A 20751-nucleotide genomic window follows, 5' to 3' on the forward strand; every position below is an offset into this window, starting at 1 on the left:
AGATATATTTCCGAGAACGTTTTCTGTTTTCATTGCATGCTATACTACGAAATAATCCAGGCATGATAAAGTTTCTGTCTCAAGTTCTATCCCAAGTTTCGTTTCCCCGGCTCTCTTTCATGAGTCTCATGTTTCTCTCTCTCCTCTCCCCCTCTCTCTTTCTCTCTCTTTCTCTCTCTATATATATCGCTCTCCTTCTCCTTCATTCTCCCTCAATCTCCCCCTCCTTCTCACTCTCTACACCTCCATCCTAGCTCCCTCCATGTTAACAAAAATGGGCAATATCGAGACAAGAAACATATCTCGAAACACAAGCAACAACACAAAAATACTAACGGTTTTCTTTTTTTTACCCATCCGACTAAATCGCCAATCGCGGAATCCCGGAAATGAGTTTTCCCCCCTCACATTTCTTGCAAATGAATTATTTAAATGACGTCTCCAAGCCATGGAAACTTTTCAAATCATCTTTTAAAGCTAAAACCCCCTTCGGCCTCGTTCGCCTGCGACAATCGTTCACTGTTTTATTAAAATCTGGCAAGAATGGATTTTGTCATGCAATTTCCAAACAATGTTGCTCGATGAAGCTTTTAAGGATAAATGCAAGCAAAGTATCATTTAAAAGCATAATATGTCTCCTTTAAGAACAGCAAGGGAATATGTATACACTGTTTATAATGTATAAACAAGAAGAAAATTAATTTAAAAAAGTACTTGTTAAAAGACGGGTAGGACTAACGCGAGTTCAAAATAGGTTTCATGAAATCGAATGTCTTCCAACAATTAATCATTGAATGAAGATTTGCATTGTTAAATCAGTCTACCAAAGGCAAATGAGATAATGTAAGATTCCTTTAAAATACTCCTAGCTGCCATTTAGAAATGTAAACGTCAAAAGGAGAACATACAATTAAATTCTGAAAGGCTAGGAGTGTTCTAAAAATATAATAAGTTAATATTCTAATATTGATAGTTTCACATCTACTATAGACGAATAACTCATGTAGATATGACATCATACTTCCATGTATTTAAAGTTAAAGGTGAGTTCTGGTTAACAAAAAAGAAAATTAATTCTCACAGAATCAAACGAAACTTACACTGAATGTTCAAGATTACAAATAAATGTCATTTGCCAAACAATTTTGGTAGGAAATGTATACTGGCTGAGTAATGAACATAGAAAGATTAGGAAATCAAGGTTAGTAGCCCCGACACCCTTTGTGTAGTCCCATAAACATCTTTCTGTGTACAGTGCTTGTTACTGTACCAAGACTGGGCCAAATTTATTATGATTTTTGATGACTCCAGAACTTTGCGGTAAACACCTAAATACTTTAGTGCTACATGATCAACCTTTTTCTGATCCATTTCACACCTTTTCTTTCACATTGCAATCGGATGACCAGAACTCACCTTTGTCTTTAATGTATGATTTCGCCCCTGATAGTGTATGTATTAATGCTGCATATTTCAAAACAGGCATTCCATTATCCGATTCTATCATTCGGGACAGAGGCAAATTTGTATTTGTATTTATTATTTACACAACCGTACTAAATAAAAGACTTATAATAAGCTTAGAAACGTGTTATTTTCAGATAAAATAAAAAAATGTATAACATCCGAACTAATTTCAAACCCCGAATACTCATCTAAAACAACAGTGATTCAGATTAGAGGAAATTGATTTGATATGGATATCATGATCTTCAAGAAGCTAAAAATAATTATTAATATCATGTCTACGTTGGATGGACAGAATAATATTATTGACAATTATTAATAACTCTTTAAGTTTGTTTCAAAATTAAACTTTAATCTCAATAAAAAAACTGAATAAAAATCCTTCTGTACATTTAAAATGTTTAGCTGTTAAGCTACTGCCTTCATCAGTAATGTGTCCCGACTAGATTTTTCTGACGCCATTGGCAATAGTCCGGTCATAGACATTCGGAGGTATATAGAGCCCAACATCACCCACCCACCCCCCTCCCCTCCCTCCTCCACCCTCCTCCGTGTTTTTCGAGAAAAGGCTTGGGGTCATTGATGAAGAAAGCTTCCTTCACTTCACGAATTATCGAAGTATCGTGGTTCTCTGTCCAAAAACAAAAAAATCAAGAGCTAAAGTTTAAAACACATGTATCACCAAAACAGATGAACTTTCATGATTGTAAATTGAATTGCAGTTGGCTAATTGCAGCTCTTATGCAAGATTCCAAAGCATACAGGCTGCCAGTTTTTAGATTGGAAATATATTTACCCTTTGTGCAGAGCTAAAGAGATGTTTGAAGTACGTAATCCCATATTTGGCCCTGCAGATACGATAAATGGTTGCCTCTGACTATTACGAATAGTATTATTTAGCTAATGTGAATCGTTTAGCACAACGATTGATGTTTTTTGTCATACAATAAAACCCGGCATACCTTATCTTTCTTCAGAAAGCAGTGTAACGGGGAGCGCGGGGAGGGGGGGGGGGTGGGGGTTAGAAGGTGACATTCCCTGCAACGTTCATGTACAACACACGGATTAAAAGTTATTGTTGATCAAACGTAGTACAGATTTAGAATACGAGCACTTGAACCAACCCTAAAATAAACTTGGCACAAGGGGGATTTGTGGCTGCACAATAAGAATTAGCACTGTGGCACTGGATACATTGCATGGGGGCAGCTTAAGAGTTAATCTTGACAAACGTTACCTACAATAACAGTTTTTCCTCAACTTAGGCATGTTCCCCCAAATGTCCCCGTGATCTAAGCGAACTTGCAGCTAGATATAGTGGAAGTATGTAGAACAGACCCAATGGCTTGCATGTTTAGCCAACATCCCAGGGATCCGTACAGTGTCATTGGGGGCATATTTGAAGTATCATAATACTCCATGTTTGCATTGGGGCCGCAGTCAATTGACATCAAGGGGGAAAATCTGGTATAGGAGACTCAAGAAGAAGGGTTTATTAAAGACGTGTTCTGCAGTTGCGATTTCACTATGACAGCAAACTGTCCAAAAGTAATCTCGAAATAATTAAGATCTATCCAATATCGGTTGAGTATTGTGAAGTTAATCATGATGAAGTGATGATGTAATCAATATATTTGAACATCACTTTACAATAAGCTTATGATATGATATAAGACAACATAATCAGTGGCAGAGTATTTTTCAGTAGGCACGTGCCCCATACCCCCCCCCCCCCCCCACACACACACACACGTTTGACCACGTTTGACTTTTTTTCTTACTGCCCATTCCAAAACGTATAATAAAAAAGGATGGGGTCATACTTGCAAATAGAAAATGATCACTTCGCCTTCCTCTCAAGTCTCAAACATGGCAACGTTTATCATTTTTTTTCAATATCGCCATCTCCCTTCATTCAAACGCCCCGTCACCACAACAACCTACTCTACCCCTCTCTCTTCCTCTCTTTGCCTCTCTCTTTCTCTCTCTCTCTCTCTCTCTCTATTTCTCCATCTCTCTCTCTCTCTCTCTCTCTCTCTCTCTCCATATAAGTCTATTTACTTAATCTGCTTATAGCTGGAGTTTTTTTTCCCCCGTTCCACTCTTTTCCCTCTCCATATTTCTTCCAAGTCTATATCCTTCTCTTTCAATCTCAGTTCCAATATCAATCTTCATCTTCCAATCCCTGACTGCAAGGCACCTTGAATGACCCTCACTGACACGCACATGTGCTCTGAAACATCGGTCTTCATCTAAAGTTGCCAAAACAACCCTGCAGATGAAATTGCTTCGAGAACACAGCATGGAAGGATGCAGAAGGCCGACCGAGGTCCTGTTTTTTCCCCTTATGATATGAGCCAAGAAGGAAAATCATACGATATTAGACACGGAAAATGAAACCGGGAGCTTGAAATGAATAATTTGTGTCACTTTCATTGATTCGCAGACGTATTTCTTTCTCCTTCTTTTTTGTTTTCTTCTCCTTCTTTAAATAAGATGCCATATATCAACAGAATTCCGACCACTGCAAAGTTCACCGCCGTCATACATTAATAAATCTCAGGCAGACAAAAATATTGTGGAATTTTATTTTTGGCATTGGATCCACAGTTAATTTTCATCCCTTTTCATCCACATTTTATCCTTTGCTCAATGGTCATGCACTATGTCCAAATTTTAGTCTAATGATTTTTAGGTTCATGTTTTTTTTTAAAGCCATTATTTCGCCCAAGAGGAAGAGGGTGCTGCATCTATTTCATAAACTGTAGGTCGTTATGAGTTATACCTATTTCGCTCTAAATTCATTTGTTCTACCGTTTGAATTTCTACGTTTGTACAAATCCGTTTCCTACCATTTCTTCGTAGTAAAAAGTGATGACATCCAAGTTGGCATGAAAAGTTTCAAAGTTCATCAGATATATATTTTCTTCTTATTTACACTCTATCTTGATCAAAATAGGATTCGGTTCATAAAGGGTTATTCCTACTTCCCTCTTTCTCAAGCTCTCTCTCTCTTTCTCTCTCTCTCTCTCTCTCCCTCCCCTCTCTCTCTCTCTCTCTCTCTCCCTCCCTCTCTCTCTTTCTCTGAATATCCCTCTTTGTTCTCTCTTTTTTCACCCCTTTATATGTATCTCTCTCTCTCTCTCTCTCTCTCTCTCTTTTTCATTATTTCGCTCTCTCTCTCTCTCTCTCTCTCTCTCTCTCTCTATCTCTTTTTAAAACCGATGCGACCAAATGAATTCCTTTCTCTATCAGTTTAATTATGTCCTGGGTGTCATTCTCCTCCAAGTGACGTACACTTCAGTACTAATTGCCATCCTGCGGCTGCCACCAACCGCATTCTTACATGCCTGCATTCGACATGGCAGACAGCGGAAAATTAAATAGCCGCAAGTGTTCCTCGCCCGACTCGGGGCAATAGCTTGCGACTCAGTCAAACCCGACACACACCATCATGGTTGAAATCATTGGAAAAACAAAAGGATGAAGTACCTGCTCTTTGATTTGGACTGGGCTGGGCTTCATTCACAGCTCATTCAATCACTTACATCTTGCTTTCGAAGTATATTTGACATTGCCATAGGCAAAGGTTAATCAAATTTAGTTCATTGTCATAGTCGAAAATGAAATTCTCTCTTGTCTTCGAGTGGAGGGGTATCGGCGCATCTTTCCTCCTTATGTCTTCCCTCACTGTAATTGGTTTTTGGCTGTAACACCTTGATGTCATATTGTAGAAAAGAGGACATTTGTGATGGTGAAAGTTAAGTTTTAGTTTATATGACCCACGTATGGAGCGAAACATGAAGCCATTAATATTTGTTTAAAGACTTTTTTTGTCCACATAATCGCAAAATGTATCTCCATTTCTACGTTATTTATGTTCGCACTCCCCCCTCCCACTCTCTCTCTCTCTCTCTCTCTCTGGGTCTCTCTCTCTGTGAATCTCTCTCTCTTGTATTGATTCCTCTCTGCCCACTTTAAATTTTCTTCCATAAATCTACAACATCTTCCTCTTACCAATCTTAATTTTCTACCCCCTCGTTTTTAAACCACTTTCCCTGTCCAGATTTCTATAGTCAATTTTGTTCCACTTGCGTTCATCTTAACGTGAACGTCCTTGATATACTTGTTATTGTGTTTGTTTTCTCTACTCTATGTAGTAATATTACCTCATTTTTCTTCTCGTTGAAAGTAAAAGTCAATTCTGCTTCAAGAAAATATCGCACGCAAGACGAATGATATAATATCATCATGATAATAAAATAAACGAGCAGTCTATTGTCAATGGCCCACGCAGAATATATAACATGAATTCAAAGATGAGTAGAAAAATGCCTGAAAATAATCGGTAAAGAAAGTCATGGTAAAGTATAATCATCCAGCGCTGAAATGAAGAAATTATGCTTTGAACATAAAATGCGATGTTTAATTTTGAATGGAACGTGAAATAAACGTGACACGAACTGCATCGAGTTCTACATACGTCAATCAAGACAACTAAAATGATGAGAATACGAGAGACGTTTTCTATATTAAACATGATGTTATAACTATGCATTAAGTTCTCACCACTTCGGTAGTGGAAATAGATCATTATTAAGAGCGAGAGATCTTGAGCTGTCTAGAGAGAAGAAAAAAAAGTAAAAATTAAAAAAAAGCCCACTTGCATCGAAATCATTTTTTTCCTCGCTTGTCAGACGGGCTCCGTTCGCCTACTTTAGATGTAGATCAAGTGTGAGACTAAGAAGTCATGGAAGTCAAAAATTCATGCATTTTGTAGTACTGTCATGAGTTTTTCATTCGCTCCTCTGGCATTTTTCACCATTACTAAAAGTTATTTTGAATTTATGTTCTCATGTTGTGGCCCAATGCGCTGTAAATAATTTAGTTTTGAATGTGAGACAAGTTTTGTTAATTGATTGCGTACTTGATTCTAGGATGAATGTATAGTAAGCTTTAAAAAAAAATGTTGTATTATTCATTAACGTACCGAAACAGCGTTATTGCACTCTCACTATCTATGAATTGAACTAAAGCCATATTGATTAAAATAGGGGCTCTTTCTCTTTCTCTCAGCCATGCAGACGTCATGGAAGTGATGCCCCAATCATTAGAACGAACATGATATCACATCCGCCTTGTGTTTGGGTATTGAGTTTAATGTCACGATTAAGTCCTTAAACAGGTTTAAAATTTTGTAGGTTTCTCTTTACTGGGGATTATTTCGTGTTTGTGTTTTGCTCGTTTGTTTTTTTGTTATTTTTCAAAAATACACAGAAAGCACACATAAATAGAAGTTCACTTTTTAAACGAAGCAGCTGAAATTCTAACTACCCTCCACCGCCTCGGCCGAGCAAATGAAATCATCTTAGCTAATCAGAAACCTTCAAATCCTGCCCTATATATTTACAGTTACTTTTTAACCACAACACAGAATGAGGTTAAGTTATCTTTATCAATCCGCCATTATGGCTAAGCACTATGATTCAGGGGGTTAGGAAACCAGAAGCAGCAATTAGACCAAATGACCATCATTATATTTAAGTCAATACGACATGACCTTTTTGGAAGAAGGGCATGTTTCCGTTAAGGTAACAATGTCAGGTTGTTTGTAGCTATATTGGGGCAACAATAAATAAGAGATAGTCCACTCCGCCGGCGACTAACAATTTGTAAACACAATTTATTCCGACTCTCTTGGAGAGAAAAATAAATATATCATCAATATTGCATCCATTTGGTGTTCGTAAAATTGTATGTGTTCTAGTTCATATTCTCTTAGCGATATTGTTCAACTTTTTTATGAATAACATATTCAGCATTCAAGCTTGTACAGTAATTTATTTCGCACTACTTGAAACAGATGGGTAGGCAAGATGTTTTAATATCGTATTTTATTGTTAAAAGATTCACTGTTTTTTCTTTGTTTTATGTTATTTTGTTAACACTCGGTCTGTTTGGTAGTCACAAAAAGATTGAAATATTTGCAGCTGTCACGTTTCTTAATAGACTGAAGAAAAAGAGTGTTGGTTCCTATTTGTCTTTCTTAAATTCTTTGTTTGTGGCTTCCTTCCAGTGTCTAACCGTTTCGGTTTGCCTTCTCTCTCTCTCTCTCTCTCTCTCTCTTTCTGACTCTTCAATTTCCTCTCTCTCATCCTCCTTTCCTCACCTATTTTCCACTCTATCTCTCGAAATATTGATAACTGCAAACGTGGAAAACGATTAATTATTCAGAGTTTTTCATTTTTTTATTTCCCGGAGGGCTGTTGTTAAAGACTAGGGAAATCATTTTTTACACATTTGAATATGACGCCTTCAGTTTCATCCTTGTCGGTATAATTCACCTTTTCTCCACCTAGCCTTTCAGTAATTTGGAACGACACCCCTCCCCCCCCCCCCCCACCTATCATACCGGTCCTCCGCAACCCTTATAGGTCACTGCACTCTAAAAAAAAAAAGATACCCAATATTGGGTAAAATTTTACACTTTACGAGGGTAAAAAGGGAACATGCATGTTTGTTGGGTAAAATTTGACACAGGGGTGTTTACCCAACGCGTGGTTCAAATATTAATCTGCATCGTTACTTTCTTACCCCGGAAATGCGCACACTCGAATTTTGATATGACACTATGGCAAGTGTAATCAGTGGCGGATCCAGGGGGGTGGGGGCGGGGGGCCCAGGCCCCCCCTCCCTCCCCTTGAGAAAAAAAATCATGTAAAATCACGTGATTTTTACCTTTTGGGGGGTTAGCCCCCCCCCCCCTGACGCTCAAGGGGGGGGGGGGTGCAAATTTTAAAATTTTGGAGGATGTGCTCACTTCACCCCCCCCCCCCCCCCCCCACTGAGCGACTTTTCGGCCGACGCGATTTTCAAAAAAAAAAGTTGGGCCCCCCCCCCCCCCCTTAGAAATCCTGGATCCGCGCCTGAGTGTTATTAAATTTCGAAGGGACTTGGTGTTTGGCACAAGGTTGGGTAATATTTTACCCAACTTTTTTAACAGCGATTTTGCACAGCTAAATTTTGCACTCTATTTCTCGAGTGTGTAGGTTTCATATGTTAGTTATGTGGATTTGTGTGTTCCAGCGAAAGTTTGTGTGAATTTCAGTTTATATCTATGTAGGTTTGCTGTCTTTTCCCAATCGAGTTTTTAAACTTGTTTGTCTGAAATACTCTCTTGTCCACAACATTGGAATAATTTTCGTCTTACCTCTCTTCATGAGGTGATTGTGGCAATATGATTCATTCTTAAAAAGTTTATATCCCTTCAAAAAAATGTTTGTTGGTCGATCTAAAGAGTTATAGCTTCCATAGATCAATGATGATCTGAGAAGATGTTAACATTATTTATTATCAATAATTTATGCGCGACACTGTAAATAACAACAAAATGTGTATCTGGCTATTGTTTCACATGATGGAATATGAAGGTACGTTGCTCGATGATTATCCGTAATTCATCAGGAATACATGTTTGAGAGAAACAAACGGTCCCTGAAATTTTCTTTTTTTACGAAAAAGGACATCATGTTGCCCTCTTCCAAAAGAGAGGAATCGTAATTAAAATATGCGCCCGATAAGGAAAGGACACTCGAGAAGCTCTGAAAGGATACAATTGTGGCTTCTGTACTTAAAATGCCAAACGTTGACACTTTCTATACGAACAAATAGTTCAAGCACTTATCTTCGTAAGTCAGAGTGACATGTTTATACATTGTGATGTAAATGGCAACCCAAAAAGGTTGGGGCACATATTACCACCCTAAAATCATTCAACTCATCCCTAAACTCCTTCCTCTATCTTTAGCTAGAAGACTACAAACGCATCACGTCAAGTGTGATAGGTGTACATGTCTTCTTAAAGTAAACGTAAGCGATCATCTTTAAAAGTCATGGCATGAGAAACGCACTGTATGGCGCCATTATCACCGATCAAAAGTGAATATCCTTTTTATCTTGAAAAGGATCACTACTTCTCGATACGGGAAGTGGAAATTCAACACCGTTCGGTAACCTTTTTTGTGTTTGTTTTGTTTTCTCCCTACTTCTTCTCAATTTTAACCCTATCGCGTTCTAATTCCATTTTGTTCTCTATCCAGGCCAACGTCGATACAAGAGACTGATATAATGGGCGCATTAATGCATCTAGGGTTCTCTGGAAAGTGCAATCGCAAAGCTGTTGAGTGGAAATAATGACCCACAAAGATCGCCGATCGACAGGATACAACTGAAGGATAAAGAACGTGATATCAAATTCGGCAGCTATATTGGATGAGCGGGGAAAAGGAGGTCCGATCGCTGCTGTGAGTTGAAGTATTATCGGTTTGTCAAGATGACGTATGTTCCCGACAACGAGACAACTGATATTTCGGTGACCCTTACGTCGCCATTCCCGCGAGAGCAGGCAGATTGGTACTTCAAAGAGCCCCCCTGGTTGCAGGTTCTCATGATCGTGACCTATGCAACGGTTAGCATCCTGGGAGTTGGAGGAAATGCTGTCGTCTGCTACATCGTACTCGGACATGCGCGCATGCGCACAGTGACGAACTACTTCATTGTCAACTTAGCACTGGCGGATATCCTCATGGCAGTCATGTGCGTGAATCTGACTCTCTACGCCACGCTCTACATGAGATGGCCGTTCGGCGTTGTCATGTGTAAAATTACATATTTTGTACAGAGTCTGTCGGTGTCCGTGAGCATTTTTACTTTGATTGCGATCAGCCTGGATCGATACGTCGCCATCATGTACCCTTTACGCCCCCGCATGACGGCGAAACAGACGATATTGATCGCGATATGCATTTGGATATTTGCGGGCGCGTACGCCATGCCGATGCTGATCTACGCGCATGTGGCTTCGGACGAATCCGCTTCATTTTGTACGGACTCTGATTGGCGGTTTACCAAGCATTATTCGTGGGTGGGCCTCATTCTTCAGTATATATTACCGTTGAGTGTTTTAGCGATCGTGTATATTCGCCTTGCAAGGAAGATTTGGGGGCGGAGAACACCCGGCGAAGTCCAGGCCAACAGAGACAAGAAGCTGAGTGAATCTAAAACTAAGGTTAACAACTTTTCCTTTTCTCCCTTTTGTAAAAAATAAGAAAGTAAGAAAACAAAAATAAATCCCAAGCATTTTTCGAGAAATTAACTCAAGTTTATTGCCCTACTTTTACAAATACTTTCGTAATAAGTCAATTGAATTTGTAGACAATTCAGCACGTAAGAGCCAAGGCTTTTTAAGTTGCCCTGGGTTGATTTTTCAAATGGCTTTGCGATCGTTCAATACTATGTCGCTCACATACACACACACACACACACACACACACACACACACTTTGTTTGTAATTTTGTTTTATTCCTCCAAATGTAATACAAACAAGAACAACATACAATGAAATAAAATAGATAAACGTTTTCAATATTAATTGCTTATATACATGAACATAATTAAACAAAAACACAAGTGCAGTATACAAACACACACACACACACACACACACACATATGTTGCTCACATATTTACGCAAATGGCATGCCGTATCGTTTGTGTGTTTTCTTGGATAAAAGACCGGCCCATTTAGCAAATTTCACTGGGGACACTTTAACTTCGTTTTGCTCAAATGTTGATTTTATTATTCAATAGTTTGACTTGTTCCTTAGAAATGTTTGAATAAACTCTTTTTTACTACCCGATTAACATTGAAAAATATTTCTCTTTTATTCTCTTGCAGCTGGTTAAGATGTTTGCGACTGTGGTTCTCATCTTCGCCCTCTGTTATCTCCCGATCCACACCCTGAATCTCATTCAAGATATCCATTATTCAATTCTCTATTTTCCTTACATCAAACTAATCTATCTTGCTGGACATCTCATATCCATGTCAAACTGCTTCGTCAACCCCTTCATTTACTGTTGGATGAATAGGAAATTTCGGAACGGGTTTAAGGCGGCTTTTCGCTGCCTCCCCTGTGTGACCTATGACCCCGAGTGGCTTGCGAGCAAAGGTCAGGAGCGAAGGGGAACATCGCACACGCAGCTAGAATCGATGTCCATGAGTTCAAGGAGTGATCGCAAATGTCCACCAGATACGTACCAACGGAACGGCTCGACGAGGAACCATAGAAGGCTTTCCGATTTGATTGCCGCTGCCGAGAGGTCGCAAAATCATTCGAACATTTAAGATCAATATAATGTAACATTCGATTTATTGGAATTGATGACTTGGTATATTGCCGTGTAGCCTGTTGCTAATTACTACATATATTTTATACACAAATGCATTCTATCGCCGAGTGAACTTTCATAGTATAAATTTGACTGACGCCTCTCTGCGATATTTGGGATATACATTTAAAAACAAATGTTTTTATTTATTGATGAGGAACATGGAATTCATTTGGTGAATCTATTAGAAATGTATCAGAGACCTGTATTGGTTGAGGAACATATAACACTCGATAAAGTACCTGTTGTAATGTTCCATCTCATCTGAGTTGTGTGTTCTCGTGTTATATTTCTGGTGTATTTCTTAAAGTGCAAAGTAATAGATCTCAGCATTCAAAGAAATCATTTGATATTTAGAAACTGTGCATTTCTCGCAAAAGAAATAACAATTAACAAATATTATAGTATAAGAATTAGACATGTAAGATCATTTCGATTCGATGCTTTCCTAATCAATCTGAAACACTTGTTATACATTAAGAATTAAGAGACAATTAAAGTTCCTGTATGTCGACATGACTTGTTTTGTACTAGTATTTTACAGCAACGAAAGGTATTTACCGACGCTGCAGCTAAGCAAGTCTGAATATGTTATTTAGTGAAAAGGGTGTTGTCAGAGAGTTTTTATTGGAAAGATATTCCGAAATTTCAAATTCATTTCAATATGATAACCAGGGAAGGTTTCCAACTAAAGCAATTCATAGTTGCATGCCTGTCATTGTCTATTCAATGTTTTTAAAACAAATAATCAATGGTATATTATATCAAAAGGTGAAATAATTGAAATATTATTGCTTGTAGAATAAACTGAGTTATAAGATAAACCCTGTTATTATAATTGTCGTGGGCAGTTTGATACCACATCATTAGAGCATTTTTTTGTAAACCTACAATTAATAAGATGTAGGGCTGCAATGTATATGCAAATTAGTTTGAGATAATTTAAATATTCATGGTGGTATTTTGTAATGTGATTACTGTATCAATAACCAATTAGCATTTTTAACATTCAACCAAAATGTCTTAAAGGGTTTTTTTTAATCGTTTTCTCCATCCTCACATGTTTGTAATACAAGAGTATTTTTTAAGGGAACAAACTAATCATGTTAAGCAAGTTTCCTCCAAACCGTTGTGTTGGATTTTGGCATAATGTTAAAAATAAAAGGATGCCTGTGGACTTACATGGTGACTGACCTGATGACAGTACACGAACCATATAACTACGGACCACTATGACTGGATGCGCAGGCCATATTTATGTACAACTATACAACTATACAACCATCGAACGGATATATAGTTTAAACCAATCAGAACGCGGGAAGCTATAAATGCGTTGACGAGTGCTTCCATGTATGTATAGTGGTATAGTTGCACAGTTGAATGGTTGTATGTTTGTGTAGATTCCTGCGTTCTGATTGGATAAAACTCCTGGATAAAACGTTCTAAAGTTGTGCATAATTATGGCCTGTTAGGCTCGTCATGTAGACTATACAAATACGTACCCGACTGACGTGGAAATGGGACGGTAAACGACTGCTTTGTTACCATGACTTAGAATGTACAGTACTGAATAATGACGACCGCTTTAATACCGAAAGCTATTGGTTATTAAAATAGACTTAAAATGCTCTCTCCTTCTCATTCCTTATGTTACGGCGGACCAACTCAGCCATGGGTAACACACGGATTAAATTATCCATGTTATTCAGAGGGAAGTTTCGATTTAATAACATAATACTAACGAATTCGAAACAAGAACAATGACTTATTAAAAAGGGAACAAATAACTAATAACAATCGAGTAAAACAGTCATTGTTTTGTTGTATAGCAAACGCAAAGACATATTGAAGTATATGCTTGACGTTCCATTCTGGGTTGTATGAAAATGTGGCAACAGTTTCCTGAGAAGAAAAAAAAAATTGATTATTTTGATGAGTCAAAGCCTCATACCATGAATTTCTTTTAAAAATTGAATTTTTGCAATTGGGTCGAGGATTCCCGATTTAGAATCCTAGTTCTAGGAATATATTGATTATGTTTTCGCCTTTCACGGGTAAATGAAAATGGGAATGTTCAAAAGTTAATGAAACCAAAGAATGACTGGAAATATGTCAATTGATTACGTGAAACACCCCGGCCTCCTATATATTATGTAGGAATTTAGTCAGTATACATGAAAGAGGGTTCGCTAACCTTTGATGGAAAGTTGGTCTCTCTCTCTCTCTCTCTCTCTCTCTCTTTCTCTCTATGTCTCTCGCTCACTACATTTACATTGTAAGTCTACATTTAAGGTGACATGACGACTTAAGACGCAATAACGACAAATGAGGACTCTTTGTATATCTCCCTTTTTACGTCTGTCTCTGTCTCACTGGCTTTCTCCCTCTTTATAACAATATATCTCTATGTCTATCTCTCTCCCTCCTCTCCTCTCTCTCTCTCTCTCTCTCTCTCTCTCTCTTCTCTCTCTCTCTCTCTCTCTTTCTCTCGTTTAATCTAAATCTCAATTTAAGGTGTCATAACGACTTCAGACGTAGTTACGACCGAAAAGGACCACTTGTATTTTCCCCTCTTTCCTCGTCCGTCTCTGTTTCTCTCTATATCTATCTCTATGTATGTCTCTCTCCCATCCAGTAAAATCTGCCATTTTTGTTTTCAGCATCTCAGTCTAATAATAATTAGCCAAATGAACACTGACTCTGCTGTCGGCGGGAAGAAATTGGTTCCCCTTTAGCTATCAGATGTATCTTATCAGAACCTTCACTTTGTTGTGCAACTAAACTGGATATTACGTTTATTGATAACAAGTCATCGACCCTACACCAAGACTAAGCTTGATTTAAAATGGTGCATGCGCAGTGATAACCACACGACATATCTCGAAAAAAAAAGAAAATGAGCGAATTGCTTTCTGGATTGACACAAACAACAATAACAACAGGAAAATGCTATGATTCAAAATTGGAATATTTACTTTTATGGATACGAAATCTGTTTTGATTATTTTCTTCTACTTTCTTTCCTCTTCTTCTTTTAACCAACGAATCTAGATTTGACTTGAACGTTTTGCATGTGTATCTCTGAATGATGAAAAAGAGAAACGTGATTAAAATAAAAATGGAGGATTGTATTTTAACTTGATTCTATTTTCGACCCATTTCCGTTAATATTTACACGATAATATTACGACCAGATATTTTTCGGACTTACATACATGGAAGGACGATAACGATGTACTAAACATTGGATTTCTAATATATATATATCTAATATCATTGATAGAACTACGTTTCTTGAAATGGATTAGGGCTTTGGACATTCCCTTATTCGTGATTTAGTTGGAAAAGGAAATTGACTCCCTTTTCTGGCTTTTGAGGACGGCTGATAACGACCGCAAGTAATCCCTGTGACTAATTTCGACAATGGTTTATTCACTATGAGAGCAGTTTTACTCACCTCCCCCACCCCGCCCCTTCTTTTGCAGGAGAGACAAAGCTTGGGTTTGGCTGTCCAGCCCCCCCCCCCCCCCCCTCTCCCGTGTTAATCTAATGATATTGACGACGTTGTACTTGACCTAACCACTACAGCGCCATACACATACAGACAGGACTGTTACTTTAACACCATCATTGATCAATGACAATTCCAAACGAAGAAAGGAAAAGATAAGATTTCATGATATTCAATTCAATTAGGCCTAATTTCAATTCAATTTATTTATTCATCGTCATATACAACTATAGAGTCATAAACATCTAACAAATATTGGTAGAGACAAAGAAACTATGAATTTTGACATGCTAGATTTTGTTTTAACATGGCTGTTAGTAATGTAAATAACTATTTGTAAAAACATTAAAACCGTTCTTTTTTATATTGTAACCTGTAATGTATTTTCTATGATAAGTATATTAGAGGGTTTTGGTTGATAACAAGTAATTGAATTATAGCTTCATAATTGAGTATAATATTATATCATAGTGCAGATTCTTATCGCCTTCTTAGAAATGACGGGTCATATCAATCACATAAAAATTATCAAATTACTGATGTTTGTTACAGAGATAATTAGGATTTGAATTGATATGTTGTTTTTAATATTATCCCTGGTTCGTTTGCGTGTTCTTTCCCAACTTAAATTCATTAACCCCCACCCATCCCCCCCCACCCCCACCACCACCTTCTGTCCCTCAAAGCCCTTGTACAATTGTGGTAATAGCCCCAATACAAGTTTTGTCTTTTGTTTTAAGTCTTGCAAAGTTGTTGCATTTTGGTAATCATAAACATTTCAGTTTTTAAGATACCTGCTCGTGATCAAATTTATCCTCATTATATGTAACTCCGGCCATATATCCGCAGTGTAGATTGTAATAAAATAAACCAAAACAGATACATTTCTCAATCCGGGATGTATTCAGGACGGGAGGGGGCAGTCGTGCCCTAGTCCTAAATTTGTGCATAGTCAATACCCATTATACCCCCCCCCCCCCCCCTCAACACGCACATACGTACTGCGAATTGGGAACCATACTTCCTTTTGTTGTCTTCTTACCTTCTATATTTCTTTCCATTCTGGAGGGGAGTGTTGTTGTTTTGTTACATGTATTTTGGGTAAATATTTGAGAATCTTCTCTTGAAATAAGCCACTAGTCATCGGGTGTGTACAGTGTATGTGGAAGTGGAATCCCCCCTAAGCATTACGAGCAATAAACCGCTACGTACAAAGTGAATAAGCAGTGGCTACTTTCACGAGAATGCCATGATAATAGTAATAATAATGAGAATATTGATGATAAGGGTAATACTAATTATAATATTGGTAATAGTTATACAAATAACAGTGCGCTCATGTCTGGCACATTGCCACTTCTGGCGCTCTGTTGTTTTTATCCCTGCTTTAGCACGGCTGCCATTTCAGCGTTCGTGGAAATATTCTCGTGTGTTCGGGGGTTTCATGGGTTACAGCCTTTAACGTTTCATGTTATCATGTTTCATTGATACATCTCGTTGAACAGTGAAACAGAGACAGGAGAACTAACTTACGCTGATGTGTTGATCAATATGTTGGGAGATAATATCTACTTATCTGCAAGGTAAAGACGCAAATAATTCCCGTTGGACTTTTTTTCCAGTGATAACTTTACCCGCAGCACAAAGACATACGTTGCCTGAAACATTTTATTTTAATCTGTGTTGTACTTGTGTATTCAGAATAAAATGAAACAATACCTTAAATTCAGGTTAATCGGATTGAATGTTATTTCCGACTGTTGTCATGACGACCGGTGTGACGTGAAGAGGCTATCATGATTGTCATGTTGGGCAGGAAGTATGAAAGAGATGCTACTTCTGTGGATGAAATAATGAGAGAGAGAGAGAGAGAGAGACAGAAAGAGAAAGAGGGAGAGAGAGAGAGAGAGAGAGAGAGGAGAGAGAGAGAGAGGGAGAGAGAGGGAGAGAGAAATGTGGGGGTTAATTTAAGTGACGGTGCAAAATGTACAAATATCGAACATTCTCCCCGGGCTATATTAATATGGATGTCAAGAGATTAGTCGATAAGTAGTAGTATAAGTATTTTTGAAATATGTGCGACGGGAAGTAAATATTTGTCAAGGGAATCAAAATGTATCAAACTAGGGTCAGTCAAGAATAGGTAATGCAATGGATAGCGAGAGGTACAGTGAGATTGTAGAAGGGAAGAAGACAAAAATCGGCTCAAAGAGCCATAAGTTAAACCCCGTAACTTGGACAAATTTTTACAATATTCATCTCAAATTTTCCTATACATAAAATCCCCTTCAGCTATTATTTGTTCAAAATGAATAAATGAATAGATAACCCTCTATAAACCCATTAGATTGACGAAAAAAGCGTAAAGAAGCACCTACACGAGTTGGGTTTTTTTTTTTTTTTTTTTTTTTTTTTGTTCTTCAGAGAAATCAACAGGAAATAAAATTGCACTTGCAGTATATTCAAAATTATATATATATTTGTAAAGAAAGCATTTATGTATGTTATTATTTGTTTAATACTATGTTTAGGATATAAATGTACTAAGAGACACAAAAAGGGATAATTCAGAAACATGGTTCGAATATTCTTTAAAAAGCCAACTAGTTGGTGGATAACTATATTTATGAACATTAAACAAAATAGATACTCATAAATAAAAAAAAATCTGTGTTGCTTGCACACTGAATTAAACATGAAACCGATGCAAACTTCTGGTTCCATGCAATTGCAGGGGAAAATCAAAATAGTCTTAATCAAAGCATACATATTCATGATTATTCAAAGTAAACTTGAATAAAATATACTTTGGAATTTCAAGTTTACGAATAAATCGTTAGATCCCCATGTTTATATTTTTTCAAGTTATCATTATGGCGTGTAACCTCAATTAATCCACACGGGATTGAATAATGGTCTCATCTAATTGGTCATCATAGTCTTAATCGAAACATACATATTCAAAATTATTCACAATAAACTTGAATGAAATATACTTGGGAATTTCAAGTTTACGAATAAATCGTTAGATTCCCATGTTTATATATTGTTGTTAAAGTTATCATTATGGCGTGTAACCTCAGTTCATCCACACGGGACTGAATGTTATATAAAGTAAACTCATTTCATGTGACTCATGAAATATCTGAAAGAACACACTTCAAAGAAAATATTCAAATATAGAATATACATCGATACTAAAGAATAAGAGAACTGAGAGGATTTGGAAGATCCTCTTTCACGTTTTGCATTAACCATAACATTATTCGGTTTCCAATTCTCATTTCCAAAAAGTTATGAATTATGTGGAGGACTAAAATAATTATTCCAAAGCTCGATAACAATCATGTATTCCTCAATCATAGAAATATATCTGTATGAACTCAACCTTCATCATATCTATATTTGATGTATCATTATATCACGGCTTAAAAGCTTTTGAAATGATTATTATGTTTACATTAACATGCACTCCAAATGAAAATGATACTGAGGGAAAATGTCTATATTTGCATTTCTCTCTTCTTTTTCTCTCTTCATTAATTTTTTTTTTGTTTAATCAATCTGCATCTGTATGCTATCTATCTGCTGTAAAGTTCAACGACAGTATCCATTTATTTGCTCGTCATTTCCTGCTAGGTACATTAAGAATAATTAGCATAGATTTGTTGGCGACAGTGAACAGAAACAGACATTAAAGGACCACAGAGTGCTTTAAAAACTCAATTTTCCCGAACCAAATCGAAAATATTCGTGTGGATAATGTTCATCCTTAAATAATCCCGTACACGATATAATTTGTATATGATATCAAGGCGGTATTTAAATTTAAAAAAAATATATATACATACATTTTTTATGTGAAGTACAAGATAGTACAACTTGATCAGTGCAGCCTAAGGTGAAGTATGGTGTGCGCAGTACCGACCCAACCCTCCACACCCAAGGTTCGACTGACATAGCCTAGCAAGGTGGGATGGTGACAGCGTAATCCTTAGGTCTTAGGTGTTTTTTTTTTACAGCAACCTTCTCCCAAGCCGTGGCTCCCAAGAGCCAGGCAACCAATCATGTATCATAGTACAGCACAGATTAGTCTGGGATGCTCAGTTTTTCAAGGAATTTAACCTCGTTGGAGCATTATTCACTATAGGCTGTAAGCTTTGGGCATCAAAGTATTAGCCATCGTGTCCCATTTACGCGGTCACATGGGTGCCGCACAGGTAAGGCGATGGATGCCGAGCCGGTAGTCAAGTAACAAAGTTTCCTGCCTGTAGCCTAATACACACACCCTCACGCACACACGCACACACCATTACACACGTATACACACTTTTTTTTTTTTTTAACAATTTTGTTTTATTTCTCCAGATATATAATACAAACCATGACATACAATTGAATAAAATAAACATATTCAATATTAATGCTTTGACATAAACATAATTAAACACAAACTTATTTGCAGTATAATATAACTTAGCAACAAAGTAAACGTATAAGTACCTAAACATAATATGTCAATTGTAAATGTTATTTACTTATATATTACAACAACAAAAAACTTAAACAAATCTGGAGATAATTTTACTGAAACAATCCTGCCCCTTCCCTGCCCCCTCCATCACACAAACATACTCACCCTCTATCACACAAACATACTCACCCACCCACACACATACTCACCCACCTACCCACCCACCCCCCCCCCCCCACACACACGCAACACACAACCAAATACACGCACACACACGCCACCACACTCAACACACAATAATACACACGCACACTTTTTTTTCATACACACACACACACGCACACAGAGGTCTAGAGTTCTGCCGTAAGTTCAAAAAGGTTTTTAAAAATACGAAAAATAAAGATGCACCCGATACGGAGAAATTGTTTGACAAATTTTCGTCCTTAGAACTTTGTGAAATAATGATTTGTTTCACTTTCAAAAAAAGGTTACTGTTATGCGTCCAAATGAGTGCAACATAATCCCCATAAAATGCGCCGATGACAACGCAGCAAGTCAGAATTAGCGCATTAATAAACATAAGAAAGAAACTGAAAAAAGAGCACAAGTGAGATGACGTGAATAAACTAGTCAGTAAAGTAGGAAGAAAAATTTGGGACAGGTAAAGAGAAAAAGAAAGCCAAGGTATAGAAATAAGTCAAGAATGGGGAAATTAGTGTAAAGTTTCATCGAGTCCGTCGGGCTGTAAGCAGCCCAACCGGTAAACGATTTGCTCTTCTCGGAGCTTCCGGTGGTCATCAGTATTGCGATAGCATCTAACGACTACACAGACCTGCAAGTCTTAGATGGTATGACCCGGTAAACTAAAGTGGTGGGTTACGGTGAGTCCTGGGGTCCTAAGCTTAATGGATCTCAAATGCTCAGTAAGACGATCCGCCATCGTCCTCTCAGTTTTCCCCCAACATCTTTGAACGAACACTGCACATGATCGAGTAGATTATGTTAGAAGTACGGGTAGTGCATGAGAACTACTCATTAATAAACCATGTTGTTTTGGGCCCATGT

The 20751-nt window shown here is 37.5% G+C and overlaps 1 protein-coding gene across 1 annotated transcript; it reads left to right on the plus strand.

Moving 5' to 3' along the window:
• The first annotated feature begins 9570 nt into the window (after nt 1-9570).
• LOC578108 (RYamide receptor-like) lies at nt 9571-13548 on the plus strand. The gene is made up of 2 exons (XM_030979573.1): nt 9571-10534; nt 11205-13548. The coding sequence occupies exons 1-2, from the start codon at nt 9800-9802 to the stop codon at nt 11652-11654; spliced, it is 1185 nt and encodes a 394-aa protein (XP_030835433.1). The 5' UTR covers nt 9571-9799; the 3' UTR covers nt 11655-13548.
• Nucleotides 13549-20751: the final 7203 nt, after the last annotated feature.

The sequence above is a fragment of the Strongylocentrotus purpuratus genome, unplaced genomic scaffold, assembly GCF_000002235.5.
Source record: "Strongylocentrotus purpuratus isolate Spur 01 unplaced genomic scaffold, Spur_5.0 spur5_scaffold_10, whole genome shotgun sequence".
In the NCBI taxonomy this organism is placed as follows: domain Eukaryota; kingdom Metazoa; phylum Echinodermata; class Echinoidea; order Camarodonta; family Strongylocentrotidae; genus Strongylocentrotus; species Strongylocentrotus purpuratus.

Coding starts and splice junctions, on each gene's coding strand:
- LOC578108 (XM_030979573.1), top strand. CDS start 9,800: ATGACGTATGTTCCCGACAACGAGACAACTGATATTTCGGTGACCCTT. Junction 10,535..11,204: donor TGAGTGAATCTAAAACTAAG/GTTAACAACTTT, acceptor ATTCTCTTGCAG/CTGGTTAAGATGTTTGCGAC.